General features: G+C 55.9%; 3 protein-coding genes across 3 annotated transcripts; all 3 read left to right on the top strand.

The window, feature by feature from the left end:
- The first annotated feature begins 635 nt into the window (after positions 1-635).
- On the top strand, positions 636-6,176 carry LOC114011672 (protocadherin beta-16-like). Its single transcript, XM_055812834.1, has 2 exons — positions 636-3,424; positions 4,869-6,176. Exons 1-2 carry the CDS (start codon positions 758-760, stop codon positions 4,986-4,988), a joined length of 2,787 nt encoding a protein of 928 aa, XP_055668809.1. The 5' UTR covers positions 636-757; the 3' UTR covers positions 4,989-6,176.
- Positions 6,177-6,256: 80 nt separating this feature from the next.
- LOC129785053 (protocadherin beta-16-like) lies at positions 6,257-9,278 on the top strand. The gene has a single exon (XM_055812836.1). It carries the CDS (start codon positions 6,660-6,662, stop codon positions 9,156-9,158), a length of 2,499 nt encoding a protein of 832 aa, XP_055668811.1. The 5' UTR covers positions 6,257-6,659; the 3' UTR covers positions 9,159-9,278.
- On the top strand, positions 9,278-13,468 carry LOC101919588 (protocadherin beta-15-like). The gene has a single exon (XM_027784254.2). It carries the CDS (start codon positions 9,839-9,841, stop codon positions 12,278-12,280), a length of 2,442 nt encoding a protein of 813 aa, XP_027640055.2. The 5' UTR covers positions 9,278-9,838; the 3' UTR covers positions 12,281-13,468.
- Positions 13,469-17,288: the final 3,820 nt, after the last annotated feature.

Below are 17,288 nucleotides of genomic sequence, written 5' to 3' on the forward strand. Positions count from 1 at the left end.
AGGTATAGGAGCTGAGGTTTGACCTCTGAGCACAGGAACTTCTAAAGTATTTCTAAGCCTGTGTGGTAACATTAGAGGAGGAAGGACAGTATACCTCCAAAATATGAAAACAGGTTGCAGCATTTTGACGTTTGTGTGTGGCTGGGGACATTTTTCAAGCATGTGTTATACAGTGATACATCTTCTTATGGGTACAAGGGTCACAGGCAGGAGGGGAGAATATTCCTGTCAAATAAGGAAAAATCCGCTTTTCACACAGAAAGGTGTTAAATCTGTGTGTCCTTTGGGTGGGGTGTGGTACACAATGTGAAGAAAACAGCATTAGAGTGATGTGTCCTAGAACAGCATTATCGTTCTAGGATGGTGGTGAGCTAGCATGATGGTGAAGCATTTACTTACGGGGCCTTTTCTCCTGTAAGCTCTCTGGCACCAGATCTCATATTCAACAGCGGTGCTTCTCTGACCCGCCCCACTTGCTAACTGCCCTGTGCTCAGTAACAAGTGGAGAAGAGAAGGCAAATCCTGCAGTGCATCCTCTGGAAGTGGCAGATCTTGCAATGCCCACACAACACAGAGGAAAACCAAAAGTTGTGTATAAAGAGCTCGCGGTTGCGAGCTGGGAAGAGACGCCCAGAGCAGCGCTCTAGATGGGGGAGGGAGCCCGCTTCCAAGCGAGAAGCGCATTTACACTGCGCCTTTTGCCTTCGGTTTGGCATGGAGAGTGCAGATTCAAACAGCAAACTCCGAATCCGCAGCAATGCGCCGAGTGCGGAGGGAACTATTCCCCCTTGCGACGCTGGGTGGGGATATTGGCCACGGACCGGCCGGTGGCTCTGCCCGCCGCGTCTGCAGGCGCAGGGAAACAAAAAACCCGTGTGAGCTGCTGGGGAGCGCGGCGGGCACGGGTCGGGGTGCTCGGAGGCTTCAGACCCCCTTACCTCCGGATTCCGGACAAGCACCGCTCTGCCTCGGACCCTGCTTAAAAATGCTGGGAGGCACGGAGGACGGTGGATGGCTTTTCTGGAGAGTAATGGCGTGTGTGGGATGGAGCCGAAACAGCAAGAGGCAAGTGATCTTCTTTATTCTGTGCGTTTGCGTGTGTCAGAGCGGGGCCGAAAGCCTCCGCTATTCTCTGGCGGAGGAAATGGAGAGGGACTCCTTTGTCGCCAATATTGCAAAGGACCTGGGGGTTTCTCCGAGCCAACTGGCGGCTCGCAAGGCCCGCGTTGTGTCCGAGGGGAACGAGCAGCTTTTCCGCCTCAATCAAAACACCGGAGCCCTGACGGCAAAGGAGTCGCTGGACCGAGAGGAAATCTGTCCGCAGAGCGATACGTGCACACTCTTTTTTAAGATATTCTTTGAAAATCCGTTTCAGCTGATCCGAGGGGAGGTGGAGGTTCTCGATGTGAACGACAACTCCCCCGTGTTCCCGGAGAAGGAGATGGTTTTAGAGATCCTGGAAACGGCATCTCCTGGGTCCCGTTTCCATCTGGAAAGTGCCCAGGACAAGGACGTGGGCAGTAACGGTTTACAGAACTACAGCCTCGAATCCAATTCGCATTTCTCCCTCGCTCTCGAAACAGGGAAAGATGGACTGAGATACGTGGAGCTCGTCCTACAGCGCCAGCTGGACCGTGAAGAGCAGCGAGAACTGAATTTACTTCTCACCGCCACCGATGGGGGCTCGCCACCCAGATCGGGCACAGCCCAGGTCCGGATCGTGGTGGTGGATGCCAATGACAACATCCCGGTCTTCCGTCAGGAGGTCTACGAGGTGCGCCTGCCCGAGAACAGCCCCCCGGAGCAGCTGGTAGTCAGAGTGGCGGCTGCGGATCCCGACGAAGGGTCCTACGGAAAAGTGCGGTACGCCTTCACGCAGACATTGGAGAGGTCCCGGCAGCTCTTCGAGCTGAACCCTGCCACTGGGGAGATACGGGTCGCGGGCAACTTGGATTTCGAGGAAGCGAAAATGCACAAGATGGTGGTGAAAGCCATGGACGGCGGGGGGCTGTCTGCGCATTGCAAAGTGCAGGTGGAGGTCCTGGACATGAATGACAACGCCCCGGAGATAGTGCTCACCTCCGTCACAGCCTCCGTTCCCGAGGACGCCCCGCCCCGCACCGTGGTGGCCCTGTTCAGTGTGCGGGACAAGGACTCCGGAGACAACGGCAGGACAGAGTGTTCGATCGATGGGGACCTGCCCTTTAGCCTCACCCCCACTTTCGATAATTACTACGAACTGAGAACAAATCAGGCGCTGGACAGGGAGAGGACGGCGTTGTATAACATCACCATCACAGCCACGGACTGGGGCACGACGCGGCTGAGCACTCAGGAAAGCATATTCGTGCAGATATCGGACGTGAACGATAATCCCCCAGAGTTCACCCAGGAGGTTTACACCATGTCGGTCGCGGAGAACAGCAGCCCCATGCTCCGGATCGGCAGGGTGAACGCGACGGACGCCGACGCAGGAAAAAACGCTCGCGTAAACTACACGCTGGTGCCACAGGAAGGCAAATTGCAGCCCGACGTGTCGGTCAACTCTGAAAACGGGGATGTTTATATCCTCCGCCCGCTGGACTACGAGGAGGTGCGCGCCTTCGAGGTGACGGTGCGCGCAGCCGACGGCGGCTCGCCGCCGCTCAGCGCCCAGGCGGTGCTACGCGTGGTGGTGCGGGACGAGAACGACAACGCACCCGTCGTGCTGCACCCGCCCCCCGACAGCAGCGCGGCGGCGGGCGAGCTGGTACCGCGCTGGGCGCGGGCGGACTACCTGGTGGCCAAGGTGGTGGCGGTGGACGCGGACGCGGGGCAGAACGCGTGGCTGTCGTACGAGCTGGCCAAGGCGACGGAGCCGGGGCTGTTCCGCGTGGGGCTGCACAGCGGCGAGGTGCGCACGGCGCGGGCCGTGTCGGAGAGGGACGCGGTCCGGCAGAGGCTCGTCGTGCTAGTGCGAGACCGCGGGCAGCCGCCGCGCTCCGCCACCGCCACCCTCGGCATCGCCCTGGTGGACGGCTTCTCCGACGCCCATGTGCGGGTGAGTGAGGAGGCGCCGGCTGCCGAGCCCGACGGGCCACTGACCCTGTACCTCATCGCCTCCCTGGCCTGCGTCTCGGCGCTGTTCCTGGCGACCGCGGTGGCAGCCGTGGTGGTGAAGATGCGGCGGGCCAGGCGGAGCCAGGCGGAGCCCTTGCCCACGTTCCCAAAGGCTGCCACGGAGAGCAACGCGGGCTCCCTGCCCCGCAACTACGTGTACGACGTCTGCTTCGCCGCCGGGACAGTCAACAGCGAATTTCGGTTCCTCAGGCCCCTCTTCCCCTGTTTCCCCGCCGGGCTGCCCCCCGGTCCGGGCGAGCAGCGGAGCTCGGTGTGCTCACAAGAGGCAGCCAGCCCCAGGGGAGAAGGTGACTGGGCTGCACAGGTGAGGGACGTGGCCGCGCCGGGGCGATGAGAGAAGCAAGGAGCGAGTAGGGCGGAGGTGGGGGTGGGGCGTCATCCCTGGCAGGAAGGACTATCGATGTTGCGGAGATCGTGGTGGAGGAGCTGCTGGGGAGGGAGGAGAGGGTAGAAGAGGGTCCCAGAGCCGCTGTCGGGGGCCTCCCAGGAGGATCCGGCACGACTCAGCTGCTCCCTAAGTTCTGACTAACCGCACCTCTCTGCATCCAGCTGTATGCTCTGAGTGTCCGCGTTAGATCAAGTCTTTGGCATCACCACAAAGAGGGGCAGCTGGACCATGAGAAGGTGAGAAGTGGAGGTGTAGATGTGTGATCCACACAGCGGGTCCTGTCCATGCATTTTGTGGAGCCCGTAGGGACCCAGAGCAGGAGCGACACCGCTCCTCCCGGGGGCTGCAGCACCGGGAATGTAGTGGGTTCTATTCAGCGTCAGCTGGGGCTGTGGGGACAATAGTGCAAAGCGCAGTCACATCACTCACGGTGTCCCCTGCACTGCTGTTAGGAGCCTGTGCCCGGCGCTGCCAGGTGCCGTTCATCAGGGTGGTTGCGGTGCTGAACTCAAGCTGCTTTACAAGTTCCTGGAGTCTATGGAGGCGGGGCTCTCTGCCATTAAATTCCCTTATATTTTTGTGGCTTGCATGAACAGTATCAGCCAGGAAAATGTGGTTATCTGACTTTACAATGCGCTTTCCTAGTCCTTTCCTGGCCCAGGTGGGCTCTCCCAGGCAGTACCAGCACCTTTCTTTTCAGTCCTGCTGTGAACTCAGAGTCATAGCTGAGGCGCCCCTCAACCTCCAGCTTCAAAGAGCATGGGAGAGGCAAGGGGTGATCAGTGAAACAGTTTCTTCTCCCCTCACTCTCTCACTGGGTCCAAGTGGGACTTCTAAAACACGGGGTTACCAGTTCTGGGGATCCATCTAGCACTTCACAGGAGTCTAGACGATGAACATATGAGGTTGAAGACCTACCCACACCTTCTTACCCTTTAAAGTTTTTGTATTTAATCGCCACTGATGACTTGGACTAACTTTACTGCAGGTTCTCAGAACCGCAGTCGCAGTGGCCTCAGCGTAGATAAGGACACATCTTGATATATCACATTTCCTGTTTGTGAGAAAGTGGTTTTATTTCGGGCTCTTACCGCCTTAAATTACTTCCTCAGATTCATAAAAGGTTTCATTAGTGCCTTTGTGATGTCCACAGTGAAGGATGGTTTCTGGCTTTAGATTTTCCCTGTTCAGGTCAGAGACCCACCACCTAGTCCAACCTTTTCTTTGGCTCTGGATAGGGAAGAGTCTGGTGGTCTGGTGTCACTCATGCAGTAGTGTAAGACGTGACCTCCAAGATTCTCGCTGATGCCTGTTTACCTTCAGCACCCAAATGACAACCTCCACTCTCTGTTCTTTGCAGGGCAGAGCTCCCCTCCCCGAAGACACGGGTCCCAGACCTGCGGAAGCAGCTTGCTCTGCAAACAAGGGGATGGAGCTAAATATCAATTCTGATCAAAACCCTTGGGTCAGCCATCAGTAAGTGAAGAGAAAAACAAGCATCTCTGTCCTCACTGGCTAACATGCTCACGGGGAAAAGTGAACGAAGAGACCAAACACCCACCAAAAAAAGTACCAGGGAGATACAAAGCTTCTCTGTGAGAGAGCAAAAACACTCTCCTCTTGAGCAGTACTTTATTCATGTAGGTATTTTGTAATTGTGATGTGGATGGAAGACGAGGACTGTGTTGCATGTTGATTACACTTAGACCTCATGTGTGATTGTGAGAGTGCTACCGCTTCTAAATGTTAAGGGCAGTACTGAGAACTGGAAGCAGATCTTCAAGATAACTTTTTTCTACATCACCTTTTCTGTGTTTTTTCTTATGCAGAGGGATCTGTAATAATGTCTTAATTTCCTGCAGCCTGTTCAATACCAAACAATATTAAGCAAAATTAAGTGGTGCTTGCAAAGAAATTTCTTAATAACAAGCAGAAGCTGATTACATTACAAACGGCTGACAGTGGCACACTTTGTGTATTTGATCAAGAGTTTACAGGTTCTCCACACTGCAGAGTGGGCTTTGAGCAATGTGCGTTTTTTTTCCCTTCATAACGTGAAGTTGAAATTAACATTTCAGAATTTTGGGGTATATAGTAGTAGAGAATTAAAAATACTGTCTGTAGTTTTACAGTAAAGTAGGCTAAACCATTTACAATAAACTTAAGGTATAGTAGAATATAGGGCGTCAATAAGCTTTCAGTTTTTCTTTCATTAATCAGTATTGATCTATAATGTGGTATTTCCCGTCGCTCACACATTTTTTAGAGCCAAATGCCTGAAGACAGAAAACAATAAAACCTACTTGAAAGTCCCTCAGGTGAGTGTGCGGTCTCGAAGATCACTTCTCACAGTCATCGCTGAGGAAATAGCCACCCCAAAGAGCAGGATTTCGGGAATAAATCCCTGCATTTGGGATGGAATTTATGCAGGGGAAATCAGAGCGATCTGGAAAGTAGGCTGCTCTCAGAAGCCAGAGTAAGGTGGAGGGGCCTTTTCTGAGCCAAGCTGAGGTTTGAGAGATGCTGCCTCCGGCCTCTTTACGAGGGCTCCCAGCCCTGAGAGGTCGTGAACTGGGGGAACAATCTCGGTCCCTTCCAGAAACCCACCGAGAATTACTACATGGCCATCGCTGCCATGCGTGGTTCATGGACCAGCTCACTCTGGATGCCGGACATCTATAGCCATACACAGCTTTTTTTCTTTAGCTAAACGGGCTAAAACTCATTTCTTCACTGCGTATAAACAGTTCAAACCGTTATAGGGGGGACACATAAAAAAAAAAACAGCTTTAAATAAATCTCCTTTACAAATAAAAGGTAAAGAGAAGCATTGCTCACTCAAGCGGAGGCCATACTTTGAACAGGGTTGTATGGACAGCTAAATCCTTATGCCTTGACCTCGTAAGAGAGAAATCGAACGGTCTGTGTCCCTCCCGCAGGCTCCGCGCTGGGAGATCTCCGTGTCTTTCCGCAGGTTGGCCGCCTGGTGCCGCTGCCGACCGCGGAGGCTCCGCGCAGCTCCCGGCTCCACCGCGCCGGGGCTCGGGCGGGCGGGGCGGCACCATCCGGGCTGCGCTGCTCAGAGCTCGGCAGGCTGGCTCGGCAGCTCCATCCAGCTCACAGGGGGAAGAAATCGGTTCGCTGAGAGGGAATGGAGCTGACGAAGAGGGAGGAACCGCTCCTACGGCCAGCAGCGGCTCTGGTCCTGCTCCTCTGCGTGTCAGGGATGAGGGCAGAAACCGCCCGGTACTCTGCGCCCGAGGAGGCGGAGAGAGGCTCCTTTGTGGCGAATATCGCTAAGGATTTGGGACTGACCGGTGAAGAATTATCGGCTCGACAAGTTCGGCTCGTTCCTGAAGGAGAAAAGCAGTATTTACAGCTGAACCAGCACAGCGGGGATTTGGTGGTGCGAGAGCGGATGGACCGGGAGGAGCTGTGCGGGCAGAACGAGCCCTGCCTGGTGCGTTTCGAGGTGCTGCTGGAGAGCCCCCTGCAGTCCTTCCGAGCTGAGGTAAGCCTCACAGACATCAATGATCATTCTCCTGTGTTCTTAAATAAAGAGATAGTTTTAAAGATCCCGGAAAGTGCAGTGCCAGAGGCTCGATTTTTGTTGGAAAGTGCTCAGGATCCAGATGTGGGGAACAACAGTCTGCAGCATTACAGTATCAGCTCGAACGAGTATTTCCGTATCTACACCCGGAGGCGGAGTGACGGCAGGAGGTACGCCGAGCTGGTGTTGGACCGTGCCCTGGACCGGGAGCAGCAGGCTGAAATCGCGTTCACCATCACGGCTGTAGATGGCGGGTCTCCACCGCGCTCTGGTACAGCCTTAATCCGCGTGGTAGTCCTGGATGTAAATGACAACGCCCCGGTATTTAGCCGGAGTCTGTATAAAGTCCCGCTATTAGAAAATAGCTCCCAGGATACCTTAGTGGTGGCAGTGTCCGCTAGAGATTTAGACTCAGGAACGAACGGGGAAATAGCCTATTCCATAGTGCAAAATTCAGAGGAAAATCGCCACACGTTTAAAATAAATCCAGAGTCGGGGCAGATTCGACTCAAAAAGTCGGTGGATTATGAAGAAACAAAGACCTACGAGATAGACGTCCAGGCAACAGACGGAGGGGGGCTATCTGCGCACTGCAAGGTGCAGGTGCAGGTGCAGGACGTGAACGACAACGCCCCCGAGGTGATCATCACCTCCCTCACCAGCACCCTCTCGGAAGCCGCCCCGCCGAACACCGTGGTGGCCCTCTTCAACGTGCGGGACCGGGACTCAGGGGACAACGGCAGGGTGAGCTGCGAGCTGCCGGGTGAGCAGCCTTTCAGCATCACGCTGTTGCCGGCCGATGCTTACGCGCTGGTGACGTCGGAGGAGCTGGACCGGGAGGAGGTGGCAGAGTACAACGTGACTGTGCGGGCCCGCGACCAGGGCTCCCCCGCGCTCACGACGTCCAAAACGCTGCTCGTGAGGCTCATAGACGTGAACGACAACGCGCCAACCTTCGCCCAGGCCGTTTACACTATGATGCTTAGCGAAAATGAGCCGGCGGGGAAGAGCCTGGGTCGCCTGACCGCGACGGACGCCGACGCAGGAAAAAACGCCCGCGTGAGATACGCGCTGGACCCGCCCCCGCCGGGCGCAACCTCCGCAGCATCATTCGTGTCCGTGGACGCGGAGAGCGGAACCGTGCGGGCACTGCGCCCGCTGGACTACGAGGAGGTGTGCGCCTTCGAGGTGACGGTGCGTGCAGCCGACGGCGGCTCGCCGCCGCTCAGCGCCCAGGCGGTGCTACGCGTGGTGGTGCGGGACGAGAACGACAACGCACCCGTCGTGCTGCACCCGCCCCCCGACAGCAGCGCGGCGGCGGGCGAGCTGGTACCGCGCTGGGCGCGGGCGGACTACCTGGTGGCCAAGGTGGTGGCGGTGGACGCGGACGCGGGGCAGAACGCGTGGCTGTCGTACGAGCTGGCCAAGGCGACGGAGCCGGGGCTGTTCCGCGTGGGGCTGCACAGCGGCGAGGTGCGCACGGCGCGGGCCGTGTCGGAGAGGGACGCGGTCCGGCAGAGGCTCGTCGTGCTAGTGCGAGACCGCGGGCAGCCGCCGCGCTCCGCCACCGCCACCCTCGGCATCGCCCTGGTGGACGGCTTCTCCGACGCCTTCCTCCAGCTCTCCCATGGTCCTGCGGGGAGGCAGCAGCCGCAGGCGCCCGAGGAGGACCTGCTTACCACCTACCTCATCGCCTCCCTGGCCTGCGTCTCGACGCTCTTCCTCCTCTCCGTCCTCACCTTTTCGGCGGCCAAGCTCTGCAAGGCCCGCCTCCGAGCACGCCTGTCGCCCCCTTCTGCCCCCAGCTACGGTGACGGCGACTTCGCCGCCGACGGCGTGGACGTGACCGGCACGGGGACACTGTCGCCGGCTTACCGCTACGAAGTGTGCCTGACCACCGGCTCGGGGAGGAGCGAATTCCAGTTCCTGAGGCCCGTCTTGCCCAGCCTGAAACGCAGCGCTGAAAGTGGAGCGGGCCAGGAGGGGGAAGGGCCGTGCTGCTCGCAGCTGGCTGGCGAGAGGGAAGGCGGCCCGGGGAGCACGGCCCCTCCTGCCGTCCCGCCACCGGGCTGGCCGGCCGCCGGGCGCGTCCATGCCTGAGGCTCGCTGGGAGCCGCCTCCGCTCCCCGCGCTCAGCAGTGCCGTGCCGTGCCCGGCGCGCTGCCCCTGCGGAGGCTCTCGCCCGGCTCCTCCGGCCGGGGAAGGCGGCTCAGTCCCTGCGGCCTGAGCCCCCGCCCCACGGCGCCGTGGGAAGCGCCCCGAGCTCGCCTCGCCGCCGCGCCTCTCGGAGTGCCCGGCCTGGCCTCCCGGCAGCCGAGCACGCCCGCCTGCCCGCGGGCCCCGGGAGGCGGCGGAAGGCGCGGGGCAGCTGCCGGCGCTGTCCGTGCGCTCGGGCTGCGGCGGCGGCCGCGCGGGGCTCCCGGCACGCCTTCCCGGCGCCTCCCTCCGCGGAGCGGCGTGCTGCCGCGGGGCCCCCACGCGGGCGAGCGGGGGCGGCGTGTGCGCACGGGGCAGTGTGCCGGGGCGAGCCGGCGGCGGGCGGCGGCCGCAGTCCCGGCGCGGGCCGCAGGGTGGTGCTCCCGGCCAAGGCGGCGCAGAGCGGCGGAGGGCGGGGAGGCGGCCAAGCACGGCCCTACCCAGCGCAACCGGGCAGCCGCGGCGAGCGGCGGCGAGTGGGGTCCGCGCAATCCGCTGCCGGGCCGCCAGCCGGACTCGGCGAGAGGGAGCGCGCCCGCCCGGCACCGGCGATCCGCGAGACGGAGGCTGCCCGCCGGCCCGACATGGCGATCGCCAGGCAAGTGCTTTGTCTCTCTGCTTTCCTCTCTCTGCCGCACGCGCGCTGCGAGCCCATCCGCTACTCCGTAGCCGAGGAGCGGGAGAGCGGCTCCGTGGTCGCCAACGTGGCGGAGGACGCGGGGCTGGCCCCGGCGCAGCTGGTGGCTCGCCGCGCCCGCCTGGCCTCGGAGGACGGCCGGCAGCGCTTTCGCCTAGACCGCGGCACCGGCCGCCTCGTGGTGGCCGAGAGACTGGACCGGGAGGAGCTGTGCGGGCAGTCCGCTACCTGCACGCTGCCCTTCGAGCTCCTGCTGGCAAACCCCCTGCAGTTCCTCCGGGTCGAGGTGACCCTGGAGGACGTCAACGACCACGCGCCCGTTTTCCCGGAGGAATCGCTCACTTTTAAGATCCTGGAAACGAGTGACCCGGGCTCGCGATTCCCACTGGAGGGGGCTCGGGACCTGGATGTGGGCAGTAACAGCGTCCAGGCTTACAGCGTCACCCCCGAGAACGAGTACTTCAGTGTCTCCTTTGGGAGCCGGAGTGAGGGCAACAAATACGTGGAACTGGTCTTGGAAAAGCCGCTAGACAGAGAGGAGCAGGCAGAGGTGCATTTCAGTGTCATTGCTGTGGACGGAGGCTCTCCGCCCAGGAGTGGGACCACCCAAATCCACGTTGTCGTTCTAGATGTAAACGACAACGCTCCTGTCTTCACACAGGAGAGGTACGTTGTGAAGGTTTTGGAAAATGCGCCGGAGGGCTCTGTGGTTCTCAGTGTGGTGGCAACTGATCAGGATGTGGGAGTTAATGGGGCCATCTCCTATAAGTTCAGCCAAACAGTGGGCCAGCGTGACTCAGCATTTGCAATTGACCTGATGAGCGGAGAAATCAAACTCACAAAGCCTCTGGACTTTGAGGTGGCAAAGAACCATGAGCTCAGTGTGCGGGCCACAGATGGCGGGGGCCTCTCAGCAATCTGCAAGGTGTTGGTGGAGGTGCTGGATGTGAATGACAACGCACCGGAGCTGGTGGTCAGCTCCTTCAGCAGCCCCCTCCCGGAGAATGCATTACCTGGGACAGTGGTCGCCCTCTTCACTGTCAGGGACCGGGATGCTGGTGCCAACGGCAAGATCTCCTGTGCCCTTGAGGACCAGCTATCATTCTCCCTGCGGCCAGCCTATAAGAACTACTATGAGTTGGTAACTGTGAGCACATTGGATCGGGAGGAGATGGCTCGATACATCCTCACTGTCATAGCAGCAGACGCAGGGTCACCTCCTCTGACAACCACCCAGACCTTCACGGTGGACATCTCTGATGTCAACGACAACGCACCTGTCTTTAACCAGACATCGTATACCATGTATGTGCATGAGAACAATGTCCCCACAGTGCTCGTTGGAGCTGTCAGTGCTGCTGATGCCGATGTGGGGCCCAATGCCAAGGTGACCTATTTCCTGGCACCGCACCACTCTGCAGAGCAGCCTCCCTGCTCCTGCATCTCTATGAACTCCGAGAACGGGCATGTATTTGTGCTGCGGCCTCTGGATTATGAGCAGGTGAGGCAGATCGAGGTGTTGGTGAGTGCCTCCGATGCAGGCTCTCCTCGCCTCAGTTCCAATGTCACTGTCCGCCTTGTAGTGGTGGATGAAAATGACAATGCACCGCTGGTGCTGTACCCCTCGCAGGACAGCAGCCCTCCATCTAATGAGCTGGTGCCCGTTTCAGCTGAGGTGGGGTACCTCATCACCAAAGTGGTGGCTGTCGATGCAGACTCGGGGCAGAACTCATGGCTCTCGTACCACCTGCTGAGGGCCACCGACCCCGGGCTGTTTGTGGTGGGTGCCCAAAGCGGGGAGGTGCGACTGAGGAGGCCGGTGACAGAGCGAGACGCCATGAAGCAGAAGCTCGTTGTCCTGGTGCGAGACAATGGGCAGCCAGCACTGTCAGCCACAGCGGCACTGAGCGCGCTCCTGCTCAGTGACTTCTCAGATGTGGGCCTACCACACAGCAGCCAGGCCACGGAGGATGAGGATGGCTCCCTGACAACATACTTAATCATTTCCTTGGTCTTCATCTCACTCCTCTTCCTTGTGTCTACAGCAGCCTTCATCACTCATAAGGTGTGCAAGAGAAAGGAGCTGAAGGATGGGCATGTGCTTTACGGCACTGGCAACTTGCAGAGTGACCTGGCTGATGCGGCCACTGCGGGGACCCTGCCCCATGCCTATTGCTATGAGATCAGCCTCACAACGGGCTCGGGCAACAGTGAGTTCAAATTCCTGAAGCCCATCCTCCCCAGCCTGCCTCTGCAGCACCATGCCCTGGGAGGGGGCACCCATGATGAACAAGATTTCTCCCGAGGCCCTGCCACTGCAGAGGAGGTGGTGCCAGGCAATCCTGGGATGCTCTCTGCCGAACAGCCCCGTAGTCTTTCCTCTAACTAGCATGGAGTCAGCACAGCCAGGGGCTTCATGCCTTGCAAAAGGAAGGGACCAGGGCTACAACATCTGCAATGCTTCCTCCAGAGTAAATCTGCCTTTGCAACAGGCATCACCAATTTCCTGCAAATTCTAAGTAAGAAAGATTGTCTCCCCCTCCAAAAGTAGAAACAAAAGGAACTAAAATCTCCCTCAGTCTGGTAATCATATGTTTCAGCCCTGTTACAGCCATTAAATGCTTCAAGAGTGGGGTCCAGGGTCCTCAGCTAAGTTCTTGTCTAACCTGCTCTCAGGCATTACTGTGGGCCTCTAATCCTGTGCTGTAATGCATTGGCACGGCCAAGCACACAAATCAGGTGCTTGCTGAAATGCATGTAGCCCTCCTCCCGGGTCAGGGAGGCAAGGAGGTGGTGAGCACCACAGTGGTGCCAGCACTGGGCTCTTCTCTGCATTCTGGATGTCTGCCTGTGAGACCTGTGCGCTCTGCCATGGTGTCTGTCTGGACAGCTGTTGTGTGTCTGCACATGCTGCACAAAGGCTGGCTGGTGAATCTTACCATCGCAATGTGCATCATTACAGTTCAGCAAGCAAGAACATTATTTTGATCCTTTGAGTTCAGAAGTCTGCTCTTCTCCAGGGCAGAGCAGCAAAAACACACCACAAGGACTTCCCTGGGCCCCTAAGAGGGAGGTGGGTGGGCTGTTTCCTTGGGATTGCAGCACAAATGGTGTTGGTATAGACTGTAACTGTACAGAGCTGGGAAAGCATGTTCATTGTTTTTGGGTGCATTGTAAGGAAACTCCTCCAGTTACATCAGAGGACTTTGATGGTAGAATCAAGATGAACAGGGAAAGGGGCCATAGAGTCTGGTCTCATCTTTGTTGTTCCTGAAATCAGAGGCTTCTTGGTGGGAGTGGACAGCCATCCCGATACGGTTTTTCTAGGTTTTTGTTAGAGCATTTGCATTCTCCTTTTTGCCCTTTCTCCTTCTACCCTGTGAACTGTGCTTGAGCGTTGTCCTGCCTGTTCCTCTTCAGAAATACCATTGTACAGTAACAGATTGTTTGAATGATGGCAATGTGGCACGGAATATTTGGAAACCCTCACGCTGTGTTGTGTTGCAGTTATTACACTGTTCTGTTGTAAACAGGGACACCCTTGTGTGTAATAGTGAAATAAAGAGAAAGCCTGAATGCCTTGTACGGAGACAGTCTTTGGGAGAGGTTCTTTCTGGAAAGCTCTGTCAAAGTTCTTCAAGAGGCTGGGAGTGGTGTTCTTGCTGTGTCCCTTGGCTGAGGCAGAGTTGAGTGGGGACACTTCCTCAGTCTGGGGATGCAGCTGATAAAGCATGCAGGGAAATTATTGGGAGCAGAAAAGTGCTGGCAGGCCTGTATGGGTCTTCTGAGCTTCTGTTTGTGACTTGGCTCAGTTAGTTCCAGGCCCAGGGAGACTGGCCCCTACCCTAAGCAATGAGGTGGGGAAAGTGACATTTCCCACTGTCCAAATGGCTCCAGCTGCTGATAGGAACTGTAAATCATTTGAGCACAAAGTATTTTGATTCTGAAGGTTTTGGAGGATGGATTTCACAAAGCATATGTGTTCCTCTGGAGAGGTGTTTGGGGTAGCAGCTTGAGGTGGTTAATTGGAGGGTGAAAACTACTTCCAGGGAGAGGATTCACTCTGGAAATGCAGAGAACTACAGCCATCCCTTCTGCAAAGATTCTGAGAAAAAGGTAAGTCCTGGGGACAGGCTGGTGTAATGATTCTAACTGAAAACCATTGTGCATCGAGGACTGAGTGATCCAGTATCCCATTAATCTAGGAAGAGACACACCTGTGCTGTGCTGTGCTGTGTTGTACTGCATAAATCCCTGGTCAGCAGTATAAACTCAGTCAGCTCATTGTAACCAAAGAACCTGCAGGCAGCTCCCAGTTGTTAGTGGTGAGAAAGGCACCTGTGAGCAAGAAGACTGCATGGGAACTTCTTTTACTGACACAGTAGAAATGATGAATAGAATTGCTTTGTTGCAGGAAAGTGCTGTAATGACTTGAATGACTGAAACAGGGGCACACTATTCTTTTCTATGACCACAGTCTGCATGGCATACTGTGAATGGCTGGGGTCATGTTTGAAGCTGCTCTTCTGAGGGTTCTCTGCATCTAAAGGGACATAGGATTATCTATGCTAATCTCTTCCAATAGGGTGAGCTATAATAAACAGGGTCGTGGATGACATCTGAGATAGTCGGCATGTGTCCCTTACTGAGATCACAAGGAACCAGCCCATCTGGGTGTAAAACTGATGCTTCTCGGGTCGTTCCACCTTGAGGGTTTGTGTGTCTGATGCAGTTAACTAGATGGTTTATTAAGTTTTTTACCCTGTGAGAGGGGGAGGCTGTTTCCTGTATTGGAGGGCCTGAACACACTGCTGAGCTTTCCCAAGGGGCTTTTTGGAGATGCCCTTTAGTAAAGATAACTTCTCAGGCTAGGTAATCGACAGCCCTACTGGAGGGCATGTGTTTCTGGGCCCGTTGGTCACCAACGCAAGTGTGCTAATCAGAGGCTTCAGGCTTAGAGGCAGCCTGGGCTACAGTGATCATGCACTGGTGGAGTTGTCTGTCCTATGGGATATGGGCCAGGTAAAGTCAGGTCCCTGAATTTTAGGAAAGCAAACTTACAGTTGTTCAAGGGGTTGGTCAATGGGACCCTCTTGGAAACTGCCATCAGAGACAAAGGAGCAGAACAAAGCTGGTAGATCTCTAAAGACACTTCCCACAGAGCATGAGAGCTCTAGATCTCCACATGTAAGAAATCAGGAAAGGAGCGCAAGAGACTGGCCTGGATGAGTAAAAGGAAATGCACAGGCAGCGGAAGCAAGGGCAGGTGTCCTGGGAAGAGTATGGGGACATTGCCTGGTTGTGTGGGGGTGGGATCAGGAAGGCCAAGGTGTTGCTGGAGCTGACCTTGGCAAGGGATGCAAAGAATAGTAAGAAAGGCTTCTATGGGTGTGTCAGCCAGAAAAGGAAGGTCAAAGAAAGAGTACCTCCACCAATGAACATGACTGGCAAACTGGTAACAACAGAGGAGAAGGTGGCTGATGTACACAACTTTTTTGCCTCAGTCTTCACTGGCAGTCTCTCTTCCCACACCTCTCAAGTGGATGGACCTGAAGGCAGGGACTGGGGGAGCAAAGTCCCTCTCACTGTAAGAGAAGATCAAGTTTGAGACCACCTGAGGAACCTGAACATACAGAAGTCTATGAGACCTGACGAGATGCATCTCAAGGTCCTGATGGAATTGGCTGATGTAGTTGCTAAGCCACTTTCCATATTTCCAAAGTCATGTCAGTCAGGTAAAGTCCCTGGTGACTGGAAAAAGGGGAAGATTGCACCCATTTATTAAAAGGGAAGAAAGGAGGACCTTGGGACTAGTGACCTGTCAGCCTCACCTCTGTGCCTGGAAAGATCATGGAACAGATCCTCCTAGAAGTTACGCTAAGGGACATGGAGGACACGGAGGTGTTTTGAGAGCCAGTGTGGCTTCACCAAGGGCAAGTCTTGTCTGACCAACCTAGTGGCCTTCTATGGTGGCATGACTACATCAGTGGACAAGGGAAGAACTACAGGTGTCATCTATTTGGACTTCTGTAAGGCCTTTGACATGATCTCCTCCCTAAATTTGAGACAGATGGATTTGATGGATGGACTATTTGGTGGGTATGTAATTGGCTGGGTGGTCGCATCCAGAAAGTGGTGGTCAATGGCTCGGTGTCTGGATGGAGACCAGTGATGAGTGCTGTCCCTCAGGGGTCTGTATGGGGACCAGTACTATTTAATATCTTACTCAGTGACATAGACAGTAGACATTTGCAGGTGACACCAAGCTGAGTGGTGCAGTTGACATGCTTGAGGGATGGGATGCCATTCAGAGGGACCTGGACAAGCTTAAAAAATGGGCACACAGAAACTTCATGAAGTTTAACAAGGCCACGTGTAAGGTCCTACACCACTGCCAGGGCAATACAGTTACTGAAAGCAGCCCTACGGAGAAGGACTTGGAGGTACTGATGGATGAAAAACTGGACATGAGTCAACAACGTGCACTCACAGCCAAGAAGGCCAAACATGCCCTGGGCTGCATCAAAACAAGTGTGGCCAGGAGGTTGAGGGAGGTGATTCTGCCCCTCTGCTCTTCTCTGGTGAGTCCCCACCTGGAGTACTGAATCTAGTTCTGGGGTCTTCAGCACAGGAAACACATGGACCTGTTAGAGTGGGTCCAGAGGAGGGCCACAAAAATGATCAGAGGGATGAAACGCTTCTCTTATGAGGAAAGGCTGAGAGAGTTGGGGTTGTTTAGCCCGGAGAAGACAAGGCTCTGAAGACACCTTTTTGTGGTCTTTCAGTACTTAAAAGAGGCTTCTAAGAAAGACAAGGGCAGACTTTTTAATAGGGACAATAGGACAAGGGGTAATAGTCTGAAACTAAAAGAGGGTAGGTTCAGAATAGACGGAAGAAATGTTTTACAGTGAGGGTAGCGAAACACTGGAAGAGGTTGCCTAAGAAGCTGTAGGTGCCCCATCTCTGGAAACATTCAAGATCGGGCTAAAGGGTCCAGCGCAGGGGTACGAGGATGATGAGGGGACTGGAGCATCTCCCTTATGAGAAAAGGCTGAGAAGGCTGAGACTGTTTATCCTGGAGACTCGGAGGGGATCTAGTCAGTGTATACAAATATTTAAAGGGCGGGTGTCAAGAGGATGGCGACAGGCTCTTTTCAGTGGTGCCAAGTACAGGACAAGGGGCGATGGGCATGAACACAGGAAGTTCCGTCTGAATATGAGGAAAACCATCTTTACTTTAAGGGTAACAGAGCACTGGAAGAGGCTACCCAGAGAGGTTGTGGAGTCTCTTCTGGAGACATTCAAACCCACCTGGTTGCAATTTTGTGACACCTGGCCTAGTTGAACCTGATTTAACAGGAGGCTGGACTAGATGATCTCCAGTTGTGCCTTCCAAC

The sequence above is a fragment of the Falco peregrinus genome, chromosome 8 (assembly GCF_023634155.1).
Source record: "Falco peregrinus isolate bFalPer1 chromosome 8, bFalPer1.pri, whole genome shotgun sequence".
NCBI classification, from domain to species: Eukaryota; Metazoa; Chordata; class Aves; order Falconiformes; family Falconidae; genus Falco; species Falco peregrinus.